Here is an 18,547-nt window from a genome sequence, read left to right as displayed (position 1 = left end):
AGTATATGAATTCTAAGGTCTTAAACTGTAATTTGAATCCAGAAACTGATTTAATATTCCAAGCATATGTACATGGTTATGCCTGGTGGATTGTGGGTCTATTGGTCAATGGAAGTCTGAGTTGGTAGCAAATTTGTGAGGTTTATTAACAAATTAACGGCAATCGATTGTCGAATACATCGTTCCCTATCTCTCTTCTCTCTCGTTTCTTCTCAATCTTCAGTTCTCACCCTATCTTAAGTCGTAATACCTGAGGGCATATCTAATGGAAAATCGCTAGAAATATGTGCTTAGGTAAGCAAAAACATCGACATATTTTCCCATAAAGCAAAAAACATTTCCGTCAAAAATTTAATAGCCCACTAAAGTTCTTACTTTTCGATTATCACTCTGCGATAAATGAAGTAAAAACTGTGCCGCACACAGTGGTCTCAAATTTATATGTAGCAGATAAAATGTTATAATTTTAGATACACACACACACAAAAAAATTCTGATTCAATCACGAAATTAATTGATCCAACTAATTTTTTAATTGGATTAATTAATTGATACTATCACAGAAATGGTTGTATCAATTGAAAAAATAATTGAAGGTCAATTAAAAAATTAATTGATACAATTAAAAAATTAATTGATACTATTAATTTTTGTGATTGATTTTTGTTTTAATTAAAAAATTTGTTAATTCAATTAAATTTTTAATTGAATATTTTTTAAAACTCAATTAAAATTTTAATTGAAAAATTTTTCGTGAAATTTTTTTCTGTGCAAGGTTTATTGTAGACATTTCCAGTTCTTAATAATAATTTCGCCTTACATACACGCCGAGAAATCATTGAAATTACACAATAATATAAAATATATAAATAAATGAATTAAAAATTATAAAAAATATTGTTGAAATATTAAGAAATGAAGTAATTCAATTAAATTTTAGTTTATTAAACGATTAGGTTAGGTTAGGTGGCAGCCCGATATTTCAGGCTCATTTAGACTATTCAGTCCATTGTGATACCGCCGTGGTGAACTTCACTCTTATCACTGAGTGCTGCCCCATTCCATGTTAAGCTCAATGATAAGGGACCTCCTTTTTATAGCCGAGTCCGAACGGCGTTCCACATTGCAGTGAAACCACTTAGAGAAGCTTTGAAACCCTCAAGCCTGGGATAATCCACCGTTGAAAAACTTTTTGATGTTCGGTCGAAGCAGGAATCGAACCCACGACCTTGTGTATGCAAGGCGGGCATGCTAACCATTACACCACGGTGGCTCCCAAGCGATTAGGAAACTTTTTATTTCGATTGAGTAATTTTTATGTCGGTAACAAAAACAATGTATTGTTTTCAATCACGAACTTGATTATGATAATTAATTTTAATATGGTTTAAAATTATTATAATACTATGCAATGTTGAACATGTTTCCGAAATCTTGTGACAAAGTTTACAATATATGTAAAATAACATTATTTCCGTTTCCAAAAGTTGAATTTGGTACATCGTTTTTAAGAATGGGACGGACTTTATTTGAATCGATAGTACGGTCCATATAATTTAATGATCAATCCGCTTAGTCCAATTTTGTCTAACTCTTTGCAACATTCCGGCTGTTATCTCACGAATAAATGCTTAAATATTGTCCTCCAAGCTGTTAATTGAAGCGGGCTTGTCTGTATAACAGGTTGGCTGATAAGTCCCCGGTCTAACAAAGAAAAACATATTTTTTGTCAAAATTCGTTTTTATTATTCAACATAGCTCCCTTCAAGAGCGATACAACGATTATAACGACCTTCAAATTTTTTGAAACCATTTTGGTAGTTCGGTTTTGCCTCGAAATAGGCCTCAGTTTTGCCGATCACCTCTTCATTTGCATTGCAATTTTTTTCCCTGCGAGCATCCTTTTGAAGTCTGAGAACAAGAAAAAGTCGCTGGGGGCCAGATCTGGAGAATACGGTGGGTGGGGAAGCAATTCGAAGCCCAATTCATGAAATTTTGCCATCGTTCTCAATGACTTGTGGCACGGTGCGTTCTCTTGGTGAAACAACACTTTTTTCTTCTTCATATGGGGCCGTTCTGCCGCGATTTCGACCTTCAAACTCTCCAATAACGCCATAAATAGTCACTGTTCGGAGCCGGTTCACCTGTCGCTGTCCACTCAGCCGACTGCCGATTGGACTCAGGAGTGTAGTGATGGAGCCATGTTTCATCCATTGTCACATATCGACGGAAAAACTCGGGTGTATTACGAGTTAACAGCTGCAAACACCGCTCAGAATCATCAACACGTTGTTGTTTTTGGTCAAATGTGAGCTCGCGCGGCACCCATTTTGCACAGAGCTTCCGCATATCCAAATATTGATTAATGATATGACCAACACGTTCCTTTGATATCTTCAAGGCCTCTGCCATCTCGATCAACTTCATTTTACGGTCATTAAAAATCATTTTGTGGATTTTTTTGATGTTTTCGTCGGTAACCACCTCTTTCGGGCGTCCACTGCGTTCACCGTCCTCCGTGCTCATTTCACCACGCTTGAATTTTGCATATCAATCAATTATTGTTGATTTTCCTGGGGCAGAGTCATTATCAAGCCAAGTTTTTGCTTCCACCGTATTTTTTCCCTTCAGAAAACAGTATTTGATCAAAACACGAAATTCCTTTTTTCACAATAACAAAAGTTGCTTCACAAAAGACGCTCTATCTCACAAACTAATTGACTTACAGACGTCAAATTTTGACACGAATCATTTGAAGGTTGGTACTATATAAAAATAATATGCATTTAATACTAGCGACGCCATCTTTGTGTCAGACCGGTGACTTATCAGCCAACCTGTTAGATATGAGCTTTAACGTGGCCCTGCAAAAAATAGTCTAAAGGTGTTAAATCGAACGATCTAGGAGCACGGTTGCCACAGCTGGTAGAAATCTACCAGAAATTGTAGATTTTTTACTGTTTTGGTAGATTTTGCAAAAAAATCCTCTTTACCTAAGAGATACTTCACTAATTTTCGATAGAAATAGAATTTTGACAAAATGTTCTCTAGGAATAAAATTTAAAATGTTGATTATGCTACTCTTGTAGTTTAGTCAACGCATGGCTTTAAGCTGACATTAAAACAACAATAATGATTGAAGAAGAAACCAACAATATCATATAAAATAAAGAAATAAACTTATAACAAAATTTTCTATAGGATAAAATCTTAACAACATTTTTTTCTAGGAATACAATTAAAAAAAAAATTCTCTAGTAATAAAATTTTGACAAAAATTTCTATAGAAAAATAAAATTAAAAAAAAATGTATAGAAATTAAAAACTGCAAAATAGGATTTTTTATTTGGTAGTTTTATGGTAAAGTTTTCTTCAAATTTTGGTAGATTATTTTTAGATCGAGTGGCAACCATGTCTAAGGGTCCTCATGCGTTATGTATGGCAAGTGGCGCCTTCTTGTTGGCACTACATGTACTGCAAGTCTTGCCTTTTGGGCAAAAATAGTTGGATACAGTTACGTCATCGTCTTTGAAGAAGTGCGATCCAATTATACCACCAGCCCATAACCCGCAGCCCATAGCTGTGACTTTCTGGATGCATTGGCAGCTTTTGCAATGATTCTCGTTGGTTTATATAGACCAAACTGAATATTTTCGACGGTGAAACAGAACAATTTTCTCGCCATATTTCTACGCAGCCACTGTGCGCCTATAGTTACAGTCATGGCAAAAAACATAATCGCATTACATTCCTACCATCAACATTCCGACGAAGTGTTGTCGATTATAAAGTTATGCCCAGTAAGGCAGACTGCCACAATAACTAACAGCGAATGCATTGTTCCTCAACTACCACCTGTCCATTGTCGAGGTACGGATTTACCGTTTTGCCTACACACTTGAAGCTCTTCTGTTTTGCACATTTTTCATTTCTTGACTTTTCATCATTTATTATGATTTGCGGCATGTCATGCCGGCATTGTAAAAAATACTTTTCAAAAGAGGCGAAAAATGGTAAACAAAATGGCAATCGATTAACTTCTCATATTGAAAGACAACTGGGCAGACGGGGACGCTTAGTCGGACATTCAATTCCTTTGTCATCGTTTGTTGTCATTGGGTTATGCTTCCGGTGTCATCTTCGTTGCCGTCGTCATCGTTACTGCTAAATTGTAGTTCTTAAGCCTTTTTGTTTTAAACCCGCCTCTAGGTACCGTCCACAGTCAATGTGGTTATTATTGTCTGCCAGAACAATGTGTGTCGAACAGTCCCAAACCGGTACTGTTTCTTTTTTTGCGCTGGTTTTATTTATGTGAACCTATTGATTAGGCAGGGCTAAAATGGCTTAATATCTATCGGCTGTCCATAGTCCATCGTTGTGAAGCCAGCGTTGCTGTTTTTGTCTATGCTGGCGTTGCTAGTGTCGTTTTCAGTTTCATTTCGATTAAATTAACCTGCATTAGGGTATCTTAAACTGGTGTGACACGTGTGCGTAAGGGGGTTGTTTTTTATCAACCACCACCAATACTACCACCAGTATAGTTTGGAATGAAAATAAGAAGAAAATAAACAAAAATGTTTGCGTCAGCCGGCTAAATAGCGGAATGGTTAATTTGTGCGTCTACTTGCTGTCTGTTTGTCTGCGTCAGATGGTTGATTAGGCCATCTCTGCCTGTATTCTATATCTATAAAACAGTGTTGCCAATTTGGTGCTTTTAGCACCAAATTTAGTGCTTTTTGATTTCTAAAAAGCACCAAATTGCATTTTTAGTGCCTTTTCAAAAAAAGCACCAACTTGGTGCTTTCTGGCATTTTCATTTAGTGCTTTTGGTGCTTTTGGTGCTTTTTTTATTTTGAACAGTATTAAGTTTAATTGATACAAAAATTTTGACAAGACTTTCAAGAGCCGAAGAAACTCAAATTTATTGCCAAATATAGAATTTGATTGTTATGAAGTTGGTATTGATTATTTTTTAATTAATATTGTTATTTAGTGTATTCTCTAGGAAAGTACAGCGATGAGTGCCGAATTTTTGAATTTGGTAAAGATGTCATTAAAAACGTTTGTATTAAATTCACAAAAGCACGCACAACTGAAATAAGCAATAGACTCCTTCCATATATTAATATTTTGAAAGTTAAAAAACATCACTGATCAAAATGAATTGGACGAAAGCATTAAAACTGATCAAGGTGTATACTTGAATAGCGGTTCATAATGGTGAGTACTAAGTTTGAGATTTGCCGCTAAAGTGAAAACTGTCTCACTAAAAATGGGCATAAAATTATGCATATTTGCTGCAAATTTTATTATAAATTGATGGGAAATAGCCAAAAGCAAATTTTCACAAAGTTTGTATTCCTTAAAATGATTTATTAAAGAAAAGTAATTGTGAAAAAATGACTATTTTAGCGGCTAAACTCGGTCTTAATACCCACCTTAACTTCTTGAAATTCAATTCACAAAAGTTCTATAATACATCTTCAGAAGTTTTTTTTTTTTTTAGTAGTAGTAGAGCATTTAATTTTCTATTTTGTGGTGGAAGGTGGTATGTTAGAATTTATAACAATTTTTTGTGCTTTTTGGCCTTGGGGAGTTGGCAACACTGCTATAAAATGTAAACAGAGTGTATACTTTTCGGTTCTCTCACTCACTCTCTCGTTTATAAAGAGGAGCAGTGTTGCCAGTATTGGGGATTTTCCCCAAAGTGGGGATCTGGGGACGAAATTTCTGAGTTGGGGAATTTCCATAAATTTGTGGATTTTTGTGGGGGTTTTTCAAAAAAATCGGTTTAATATTTTTCAACCAAATTTAATTTCTATATACAATTTTGTCAAAATTTATTTCTATAGAAAATTTAGTCAAAATTTTATTTCTATAGAAAATTTTGTCAAAATTTTATTTCTATAGAAAGTTTTGTCAAAATTTTTTTTCTATAGAAAATTTTATCAAAATTTTATTTCTATAGAAAATGTTGTCAAAATTTTATTTCTACAGAATGTTTTGTCAAAATTTTATTTCTATAGAAAATGTTGTCAAAATTTAATTTCTATAGAAAATTTTGCTTAATATTTTTTAACCAAATTTAATTTCTATATACAATTTTGTCAAAATTTATTTCTATAGAAAATTTAGTCAAAATTTTATTTCTATAGAAAATTTTGTCAAAATTTTATTTCTATAGAAAGTTTTGTCAAAATTTTTTTCTATAGAAAATTTTATCAAAATTTTATTTCTATAGAAAATGCTGTCAAAATTTTATTTCTACAGAATGTTTTGTCAAAATTTTATTTCTATAGAAAATTTTGTCAAAATTTAATTTCTATAGAAAATTTTGTCAAAATTTAATTTCTATAGAAAATTTTGTCAAAATTTTATTTCTATAGAATGTTTTGTCAAAATTGTATTTCCCAATCTAAAATTCTACCCATCTACAAAACAATAAAAAATCCACAATTTCTACAATGTATGCAAGATGGGCATGCTAACCATTGCACCACGGTGGCTCCCTACCAATGTGGTATCACAATGGACTGAATAGTCTAAGTGAGCCTGATACATAGGGCTGCCACCTAACCTAACCTAACCTACCACATTGGCGATCTTCTCTCTTATCACTGGGACCTCCTTTTTATAGCCGAGTCCGAACGGCGTTCCACATTGCAGTGAAACCCCTTAGAGAAGCTTTGAAACCCTCAGAAATGTCACCAGCATTACTGAGGTGGGATAATCCACCGCTGAACAACTTTTTGGTGTTCGGTCGAAGCAGGAATCGAACCCACGACCTTGTGTGTGCAAGGCGGTCATGCTTAGCATTGTGTACAACCATAATTTCGTTACTCAAAATTAGCATTGTTCAATACTTATGCATATGGGTAGTGTTATGTCGAATTTTCCAATCAGTCGACCTTATCTTATCGTCATTTTCCGCTGTGATTATGTTGCTCCTTATGCCGAATTCGTTTCAAAATTAATATTTTAAAAAATTGATTTTTCCAAAAAGTTAACTCTTTTATTCCAATTATCCAATCCCCTTTATCAACTGGACCCACTGTTTCTCCACTGACAAACAACGGTCTTTAGCAAATCAACTTACAAAATCTATGTAACTTTATTATAGACTTCTTCATCACTACGTTGATTTTAAAAATTTGTACTACGTTTCGATCACTGGGGAATTATTGTTGGAGTCTGGGAATTATTGTTGGAAAAGTATGGCAGCATATGTTTCATGTTGTTGTATTGAGATAAGAGAATCGAGCTGCAATCTATTCAACGTTTCATGATTACACATCTCTTTCCGTTTGATTCGTAAGAGTAGTATCTCGAAGAGAAAACATCGTTCGATGGATAAGTTATGGCAAAGATGTTGATTCTAAGTTCAGGTATATGCATGTAGATGGCGCAAAATGAATTTCTTTACTATGACTGAATTTGTTGATTATTGGTTTTAAAGTAGGAATCTCTGTACACCCAAAGAAAAATTACTTTCCTCTGAAACGAAATTTCTCGACAAACGATTCAGCGATTGTCTACTAACTTTTTTTGATTTCTCGTTTTTAAAAAAAGATATTTAACTTCAATAAAATCTTCGTTTATTTAAAATTTCGTTCCTCAGAAAAGAAAACTCTTCTTTCAGTGTATTATTGAATTTTATACATGTTACGCATTTATATTTTGTTGGGAATATTTTATGCCGAATAGTTGCAGCAGATTATGCGATTTGGAAGGCACTTGTATACACAGAAAATTATTACCAAAATGAATTAAATAAAAAAAACATTAAAAACAAAATTAATTATTTAGTTTCTTTCGTGTACAGCTGATGGCCTTAGCAGCCAATGCTACTTTTCTCTTTTTATCATACATTTACTGTATGATTAAAATAAATAATAAATAAATAAATAGTTTCTTTCGGAATACGCGAAATTATTCTCATTTTGTTGCAAACTGCTCCGACAAGCTGTTCATTAATTGTAATAACAATTACCAGCAGAAATAGAAATAAATGCTTTATTTAATCAATAGTTACAATCTGAGACATTATAACTGGTAAAAATTATAATCGTTCTTATCCATGTGGACCCGCAATATCTAAGCTTTCTTTGCGTAGTAGAAACTCCTGAATATTTTCGCAAAAACTGCATTCTACATCCAGACAAAGTTTCATGAGTCATGAGATTCAGTGAATATTTGAAATATGCGAAATAACAATGTGACATCATAATATTTCTCCAGAATTGTTAATTTTGGACATATGTGAATGTGTCATCATTCAAAGCAGAAGATGCGGCCATATTGACGACATTGATAAAATCAATGTCAATTGAATTAAAATCAAAGCAATACAATTGAAAACCATAGTGTGTAGCCAATTAAAAGCGGTCAAATAAATAAATTTGCCATTTCATAAAACCATCAACAGTCATTACAGACAAATTGATGGGAATACTAAGAAAAAAATGGAATTTGAGAACATATGTCTGTCAATTCAGGATGCAATGATGTGTGCTTATTCTGAGAATGGTTCTTCGGATTAATAACATTAGTTATGATTTATTTTTGATAGAAAGCATTTTTCAAACTGAAAGAAATAGATTATGATAAAATTTAAAATCAAACAGAAATATGTTGCTATCTGGATAACTGCTTGTATAAAAATGGAATAGTAACCATATTCGGTTCTTCTCTTAGGACATTGAATTGAAAAAGAATTTATTCCAAAATTTCAGGCAATTTGGACTAGACATATGCATGTCTTAGATGATCACAAATTCAAACGGAGGTTCTGTACATACAATGACATGGCAAAATTGATCAAAAAAAAAAAATCTTCTCAACAATGTATGCAGGATGATTGATTTGTACACCCTCAAAAAAAAATCGCTTCTGCACGCAGAGAAGAAACATGATTGTCACAATCATATTCGAAGAGCAAAATAATATGATAGGAGCTATTTTTACGGCGACCATGTAACATTTTAACCTGCAACCATGTTGGCTCAGTGAATATGGTTCTAAGAAAAATGTAATTATCCTCATCTAAAATGTTATTATATTGATAAAAAGAATTTTGTTTGAATGAAAAGACAATGGTCACGATTTAATATGTTATGGTTATATGTTATGGTATTCATTAAAAATCTTTTTCTCCTAGTTAAAAGAACATGGGCACAACCTAAAATGTTTTGATCTTTATGAAAAAACGTTTTTCATCGTCGAAAAAAGGACGCCAATTGAGAAAATAAAACACAACATTAAATTTATTTGTTTGTTTTTATTTATGTATAAACTAATTCATTGTTTATTTGTATTTATAATGCCGTTCAAGCAAACTTCACATATTTTACACACTCCATTTTGGTTCAATTCCAACAATAAGTAATCATTCCATATTTACTTCGTGCCTATCAAATGTACCAACGCAGACATCATGTAACAGCAAATAGAAATAAATGATACCATATATCAAAATGAAGAACAAAAATCAGGTACATTTTTTTCAATTACACTTGTCTTTTTTGTGTTCACATAAAACCACGTGCCACTTCTGAATAAATAAATTAACACAAAACACAATAATTCCATATTCTCCGTCCATTCCAAGAAACAATCAACACACGACTGACGCGCAAAATGAAAATCGTGTGTACCTGCTCAATGTTTTTATAAAATTCTTTTCGCTGCAAACAAGTTAAAAAATTAAATGGTCACGAAAAAAATGTAAATGGTCTTTATGGCCATGTAATGGTTCTCGATATGTCTATACTTAACCTATAAAAATACTTTTTTCCCTGTAAAAAAGTAAAAAAAAAAAATGAATGGTCAGATACATGATTTTCCCGACCATTTAATGGTCTCAAATTCTATCATTTAAATGATAGAACATGTTTGCGGTATTTGAGAACCATTCAAATGCTTATTGCCACCATAAATTTTTCTCCGCTCGAAAACTATTTTTACAAAGACAAAATACATAGTTTTCGCGGCAATTACATGCTCTAGATAAGCATTAAATGGATGCGGCAACCATGTCCAAACATGGTTTTTCTGTGCGTGTGTAACATATACCCCAAACCCAGTTTGCTTCAAGCATATATATTTTCACGATTGATCCTAACAAAATATTGTTTGTATTATTCAAACATGTTGTGTTTCACCTTAGGCATACACTGGTAGAAAAAATTTTTAATGAAATTTTCTTTGTGTATATATATATTTTTAAGGCGCTAATTGGTTACTTCTAGACGGTATGATGCCCCTTTACACTGAAAAAACTTGCCCTTCTCTAAAGATTTTGTCTTTGCACTAATGCTTACGACAATATGCTTTTTCTATGTGGGTCTTACTGCTTGGACTAATTCTAATATTAAGGCATTTGAAACAATTCCCAACCTACTTAACATGATTTGCGAAATACTCTGTCGGAGACTTTTATAAACAATAAACAACTAAATATTGTGTCTACTATTTAAACAAAAGTCGTGAATATTTGTTGAAGAGAAATATGTAAATAAACAAATAAATAAAACAATTGTTTAGAATTTAAGAAATAATACAAGGCAAATATGCCAACTAAAACAGCAATGAATGACTGCTAATTAAAGACACTTTCTTTCTCAATTCTAATTTCAGCTGATGACAAACTAGAAAATCCAAACTAAGTGAAAGGAAAAATACGAAATTTGTAGTTAGCATAATTTGGCTGAGTTGAAAGGGAGTACTTCTATTTGCGGCGGCCATTTCTACAAAAGCAGAAAAAAAGTTAAAATAATAAACCATAAAATTAAGTGGCTTCAATCAGCATCAACAACTACGACACTCATAAAACAAAATACTCCGAGTGATAGCAGAAATTCTGGGCTGAGGAAAATATACATCTAAGGCAACCTAAGACGGAGCAATAAATTTAGCAAAAATGTGTTTTTCGTGAAGCAGCCGTCATTAAAAAAGCCAAAGCACCTTGCTGGAGTCCTGAAGGAGTAGTGTGTTTAGTCAGTTGGTTTATTTATGATCCGGCTCTCCACTGAGTGAAAGTACTTCAAAGTTCCTCCAACATCGTTTACAAGCAATTCGTCCAAACTGGCGGAGAGAGAGGGACATTTTACACTTGCAGCGGGATGCTATGGTGGTAGCTCCCAGCAATTGAGTAAACGCAGACGCATTTATGCATCAACGGGGAGTGCTGCCAATATAACCATGGATCGGGAAAGCCTTAGTGAATGGGCAAAGGACAAGCCATTGAGCATATTGCAATTGGATCCAGCAGATCGTGCTGTTCTCCGTATAGCGGGTAAGTTTTTTTTGTACTTAAAACCGAAAACAAAAGAAGCGAAAAGAATTCCTATTTTCCATTAAGGGAATTTACGATTTTTTTTCCACAAATTAAAGTGAGAAAAGAACCGGTCCACCGGTTTATTTTTTATATCAATTTCGGGTTTGTTTAAAATACGCCTTTTAGGTGGACCGATAGAACAGGCATTTTCATGGTCTCCAAACTCACATGGTAAACACGGGTATAGTAAAAAAGCAAAAACTGTTGGAAATAACATCAAATTTTAGAATCAGTCCAGATTTGTTCGAATTGGCTACAAATTACGACTTTCGAACGGCAAAAGACCAACGGATTGAGATCTGTTGGATTCCTTTTTAAGTTGCTTGAGTTGGATTCCGTATCAGGGTGTAACGAGCTATGTTTGTAAAGGATAGCCTTATTACTAAAATCAAAACAACTTCTGGGCCTTGACGACCAAATTGCACTCAACGAATTCCATCCAACAAATTGTAATTGAAAATTCTCAATGCAAGTACTCACATTTTTTATTGTCTTGGCAAAATGAGATTTCAATCCGCACTATTTTAAAAGGAAAATATTTTCCAACTGACGTCATTTTCACTTAAAACAACATATAATTCATAATGTGAATACGATGCAAATATCGACGGACATTAAGTAAACATTTCAAGTTGTCATTTTGTAGACACACTTGAAGTTATTATTAATTGCCACAACATTCCTGATGCGAGTGGTGTGTAAGCACAGCAACTGGATAGTCTGAAACATTTCAATTCTGATCACCCACTTGTCCGTTTCCGTGCTCATGCTGTTGCAGACTCCTCCACCTTGATCTTCTCTGTCACTGCTGCAGGCTATGTGTTGGGTCTCTGTTATTATTACGATTACGATTATCATTAACATTATCGTCATCATCACCATTATGATTTGTGTATGGAGTTCAGATTTAGTTAAGTGGAATTTTCGAATGGAATATAATTGTTGGGAAAATGATTTATGGCCATGACATAAGTGACTAGCGTATGAGATCTATAGCTGATTGAATATGCTATCTTCAACTCATAGGTTTCTGCGTCATGAGAAATCGATTTCTATGCCGAGCCTATAGAAATATTTTACGTGGAAAGCTCCAAATGCATTGTAAATACGTCTCAATTTTTTTTATATAAACGCAAAAAAATAATTCTTTCCTCCCAAACGAAATTTTAGACAAACAAAGTTCGTTTCTCATTTGCTTTTCGCTGTAAGGAATTGTACTTGGAAGAAAAGTATATACTTTTTGTGATAAACGTTTATTCTTTTCCAGGATGTAACAACACTGTCATAAAGACTAACTCAAAAATTTTTTTTTCTGGCTAATTGCATTTTCCCTCACATCTTTCTCACTTCCACGATTTTTTTAGTTTTAAGCACCTTTTTCTGTAATACAAACAATGTAGAAGAAATTATACAATTTTATAAATTTTTAAAATTTTTTTACCTTTCGCCTGGACGGAGAATCGAACCGCGGACCATGTAATTTGTAAGCCAACACACTATCCACTGAGCTATGTAGCCGTTATTGTCATCAATAGACAATTACCCATATAAGTTATATTTATATGGCATAGCTTGCGGCTCCCACGAGCCGATTAAACAAAGTTTATTTCACAGAAAAATACATTTAGTTGGGCACCATGGATCATTGGTTGCTACGTCTGACTTGCATACCAAAGGTCGTGGGTTCGATCCCTGCTTCGACCAAAGTTTTTTTTTTTTTTTACATATATTCCAGATATGTTAGAAAGATTCCGCAAAAATGTTCAACATTACATTGTAGTATATTAAATTTTGAACTGTAAATTGTGTCTTATTAAAGGCCTAAAGTCAGAAAAGAACAGTGTTTGATATTAACGAAATGGACTGTGTTGTTGGTTCAACAATAACTTTTTTTTATTAAAAAAATTAACATTTTGTAACAAACGAATTTTTTTTGGTGATAAAAGTGTATTCTTTTCGAAGCAATTCAAAAAAACTCTAACAAAAGAAAAACGTTTTCGGTACACGTTTTCCAAACGTTTTTTTTCTTTGCGTGTATACAAAAATTAATAATATCGCCTGAAAGAAAATGTTAGACCAATGAGGTTATGGTATATTTTCTTAATCTTAATTTATTGCAAATTGTCAAGTTTGTTTTAAGTGAGTTTTGTTGCTCTTACTGAAATACCTTTAACAACTAATATATCTATAATATTTTGTTTGGGAGCCACCGTGGTGCAATGGTTAGCATGCCCGTCTTGCATACACAAGGTCGTGGGTTCGATTCCTGCTTCGACCGAACACCAAAAAGCTTTTCAGCGGTGGATTATCCCACCTCAGTAATGCAGAGGGTTTCAAAGCTCCTCTAAGTGGTTTCACTGCAATGTGGAACGCCGTTCGGACTCGGCTATAAAAAGGAGGTCCCTTGTCATTGAGCTTAACATGGAAAAGCACTCAGTGATAAGAGAGAAGTTCACCAATGTGGTATCACAATGGACTGAATAGTCTAAGTGAGCCTGATATATCGGGTTGCCACCTAACCTAACCTAACCTAACCTAACCTAATATTTCGTTTCGGAGAAAATAAATTTGTTGCATTGATAGAAGATTTAGTAATTTGAACAATATGTGTAAAATTAATGATTCGCAACCACCATAGAATTTAATAAGTTTTTCATTCCGTTTGTAACACATCGAAATATCCATTTCCGACTACATAAAGTATATATCTACTTGATCAGGGAGAAATTCTATGACCATATAACAATGTCCGTCTGTTGTAATCACTCTACAGTCTTCAATAATAACGCAATCGTCTAGAAATTCGATGTTTTGTCTGCAACAGGCCAAGTTCGAAGATGCACAGAAAAAAATTCCGTAGTCAAACTAACGCTAAATTTAACTTATTTTTATTGGAAAAAAAATTATTTGCTAGAAGTTGGATTTTATTATTTTTTCTGAAATTTTCCACAACTTAATGAAATTTTACTTTTTTTTTTAAATGGTCATGATTTGGCGCCAATGATTTTCTTCTTTACTTTTAGTTAATTTTTTCTTCTATGAAAAGATGTAATTTCGTGAACTGCAGTTAAACAGTACAAAAGGGCATTAAACTTTCCTGGTTTTTACAACGCTTTGTGGAAATCTCAAAATGTGGAGTAAAATTTAGTAAAATTTTCGTGCCAGGTAGTTCATTCTTCATATAAAACAGTTTACTTTTTTTGGTGTGGGCTATATAGGTTCAGGTTTTGATATAGCCCCTATATAATCCCACCCTCTGATTTGGGGTCTTGAGCTTCAAGACAGCACACAGAAAACATATCACCAAAATATTTCCAATTAAAAAATTTATAGAAGCTAATAGTTTGTTCAATTCAAAAATTAATTGTTTTTTAATTGTTTTTTATTCCTTAAGTAATTTTAAATTTTTTTACCCTGGACAGTCATCCTTTGTCAAAATGACTACGCGTAATTTCATTTTCGATTTAAAATGCATCTTGGTCGATTGGGAAATGATAAATTTAAGTTATACCAATTTAAAAATTTTATGAATTTTTGTTTTATACTAATTAAAAAAAATCGAATGAGAAAATAAACTCAATTTTGGTTCACATTTTTGCTCACAAATGCAAAGACGTTATGTCTTGAAATAAGCTGTAGTCAGAATGACGAAGATGACGTTAATGTACAAAAAATAAGGATGACTTTCCAGGGTTAATCAAACTGAAAATAGGTATACCGGTATGAAATGAACGTATTTTTTATTAATGGGAAAGTAAAAACCTTTTTTTCAATATATTGGTCATTGTTTTCTACACATTTTGACCACCTTTCTGGCAATTTGAATGAATACCACGCCAATAAAATTGTTCTTCTAAAGCAAACGACCCAATTTTCGACCTCCTCGTAGGAATCAAAGTGCTGCTCAGCCAATGCGTGCCCCATCGTGGTAGTCGGAAGGAGCCAAGTCTGGTGAATACGGCGGGTGGAGTAGCTGCTCCCAGCCAAGTATTTTGATTGTATCCTGAACCGGTTTTGCTTTGTGTGCAGGTGCATTGTCATGGAGCAAAATTACCTTGCCTTGGATGGTTCAAATTGATCATTTGTTATCGGTAGCGATCAATATTAACGGTTTCACCAGGTTTTAGGAGCTCGTGGTACACCACACCTTTCTGATCCCACCAAACACATGGCATTGCCGAATCGATCTGGTCTTGCAGTCGATGTTGATGGTTGTCCCAGATTAAACCATGATTTTTTCCGTTTTATGATTCTTAAAAGAAATCAATTTTTTATCGCCAGTAACAGTCTGATGCAAACCCGATTTTCTTTCGTATCATTGAAGCAAAATTTCACAAGTGTTTTTTTCGGTTTTCCATCTGCTTTTCATTAAATTCATGTGGCATACATTTTCCATACCTTTGGATCTTTCCCATAGCTTTTAAACGGTCAAAAACTGTTTGTTGTGCAACATTTAACATTGCTGCCACTTGCTTTTGACTCAAAGCGCCTTCAAACTTTTTTGGTGGTCTTCCACGTTCTTCATTTCTCACATCAAAATTATTATTTCTGACCGTTGAAACCGTTTGCATGTTGCTCCTGATAGAGCATGATCACCATATGCCTCGACAAGAATTCGATGCGACTCTGCAGCATTTTTCTTCAACACACAAAAGAAGATCAATCACGAACATGATTGTATCACTCGTAGTTTTAATTGGGCATAAAAAAACATAGCCATATTCGGGAGGCTTACAGGTTCTAGTGTGATAGCCTTTTATTTTTGTTATTAGCAATATTAAAAACTTAATTTAATTTCATGAACAAATTTAAAAAAAAAGAGATCGGAAAAATATCAGTGTGTATGGAATTATAAAGCAATTTGAATTCTCGGAAAAAGCCAAACTACGGAGTAGTTAGTGTATGAAAAAGTGTGTTCACGTTACCGCGCGTGCACTGCATTTTTGTCTGTGAAATGAAAACAAAAAATTAATGCTTTCCGCAAATCATCACTTTTTGGTAAAAATTCAACATTTTTAACACGATGAAAAAATATGATGTATACTAAATATGACGTGTACTAAATATTTTTCACAGATGTCAAATAAAAAAAAAAACAAGGGCTCGTTCACAACAAATGTTCCCTATGGAGATATTTGTATCTTGACGCTCACTTCTTACCGGTATATCTAAGTGACAACCTAGGTATGTTGTCACCATAACAAAACGTCTGCTTCGAACGGTAAATACAAAAATTTGTGATATGATCGTAATACAACGCCAATATGTAAGTTTCTAAATACTTATCGAGATGTTCTTTAGTATAATGAATACAAAAATTAAGAACGCAACATTTTGTCCTCTGCGATCGTATAAGTGTGTGTATGGTGACGTATCAATACATACTAAATAGATTGCTCTAATCTTTTAAGAATTACAATGCATGACTTTGCTGCATTATAAATCATAAAATGATTCTCCAGCCCATCCAAGTCATTTAAAATACTATTTTCGACAAGATTCATTCATTTTATTATAAAAGTCACCATTTTAATTTCCACATTTCTCAGTTGGACCTGTTAGCTGGGTCTTCTTGATAAATGTGCTATCTATACACAAATACATAAATATAAGACGATATAAGAAACTTCAGTGCTTTGGCGATGGATTCCAAGTTTATGGTTTGTGTATTTGCTTTAAGATATATTCGCCCCTTCCATTTACAATGGGTTGTGAGCCTTGCTATTGAGGTGTGGTGAGTATGAGAGCATCTACACAATGCAATGATCTTGAATGAATTACCACCAATTGAATAAGACCACAATTTAAAATCACATTTTAATTGCAATCATTGTGTTATCGTTTAAAATGCCATTCTAAATAGATGTAAATGGAAAATTCTAATTGGAACACAATTTATCGATTGAGATCGAAATTAAAAAATGTAATTTTATGGAAATTATTTTCCCTATTTGTAGTCGATTGAATTGCTATATATGGTGGTATATCACCAGTAGGGGTTGCATTGGTATTTAAGAAGGTTGGAAATTTAAAAAGAAGGTAGAAGGTTGGATTTTTAAAAAATGGGTATATTATTTTATTTATTTAACTCATTTTACAACCAAGCCGAAATGGCCATATACGGTTACAGGGATACTCAAAATAAAGAATTACATTAAATTTACTTAAACAAAAAAAATTATAAAAATAATTAGGACTACAATCAAGGACTGCAAAAACTTGACATTATTACACCTTATTACTAGGTATATATCTTACAACTATATGTAGACTACGTTACAAAAACCATTTGATATATAAATATAAAAATTTAGGAATTGATTACTACTCTCAATTTTTTTCTTTTATAAGAAATTTTTTTATATATTTTTTTCGTGAGAGAGGCTACGTAAACCTTGTATGTTTATGTAATATCTCTTATATCGACTACACTGAAAAATATCTATTCAAGGAGTTATTAGGTTAGGTTAGGTGGCAGCCCGATGTATCAGGCTCACTTAGACTATTCAGTCCATTGTGATACCACATTGGTGAACTTCTCTCTTATCACTGAGTGCTGCCCGATTCGATGTTAAGCTCAATGACAAGGGACCTTCTTTTTATTGCCGAGTCCGAACGGTGTTCCACATTGCAGTGGAACCACTTAGAGAAGCTTTGAAACCCTCAGAAATGTCACCATCATTACTGAGGTGGGACAATCCACCGCTGAAAAACTTTTTGGTGTTCGGTCGAAGCAGGAATCGAACCCACGACTTTGTGTATGCAAGGCGGGCATACTAACCATTGCACCACGGTGGAGTTATTGAAAATACAGGATTTATCACCATAAAAAACATATATAATTTTTTTGTTAAGAAACAAAATTTCGAACTAATTTCAATATATTAGTTTGCATGGATATATTTTACGCAATGGTTATTAAAAAAGTGCATGAATAAATAAGTGAAAATTTTCCAAAAAATTTTACACGCAAAAAATGATTCTTTCCTCGCAAGTGAAATTAATATCGTATCCCATTTGCTTTTCGCTGTAAGGTTGTTTGTTTGTAAGAAATGTATACACTTTTTGTGATAAACGTTGCTTGTGATACATAATGTAAAAACAATTACATAAAGACTGACAAAAAAAATCTGTTCCTTCTAATTGCATGTTTCCTCTCAATTTTCTCACTTCCCCGAGTTTTTTTTTTTTTTAGTTTTGAGCACATTTTCT

General features: G+C 33.3%; 1 protein-coding gene across 1 annotated transcript in view; it reads left to right on the top strand.

Annotated features, from left to right (window-relative positions):
* shot (dystonin-like protein short stop) overlaps nt 1-18,547 on the top strand; it is a 272,625-nt gene that overhangs the window by 43,085 nt on the left and 210,993 nt on the right. Inside the window, exon 2 of the mRNA XM_075310682.1 lies at nt 10,636-11,293. Coding sequence (XP_075166797.1) covers nt 11,200-11,293 — 94 coding nt within the window. The 5' untranslated portion in view covers nt 10,636-11,199. The remainder of the gene's footprint in view (nt 1-10,635; nt 11,294-18,547) is intronic.

The sequence above is a fragment of the Haematobia irritans genome, chromosome 5 (genome assembly GCF_050003625.1).
Source record: "Haematobia irritans isolate KBUSLIRL chromosome 5, ASM5000362v1, whole genome shotgun sequence".
NCBI classification, from domain to species: domain Eukaryota; kingdom Metazoa; phylum Arthropoda; class Insecta; order Diptera; family Muscidae; genus Haematobia; species Haematobia irritans.
This window is presented reverse-complemented; position numbering and strand designations above follow the sequence as displayed.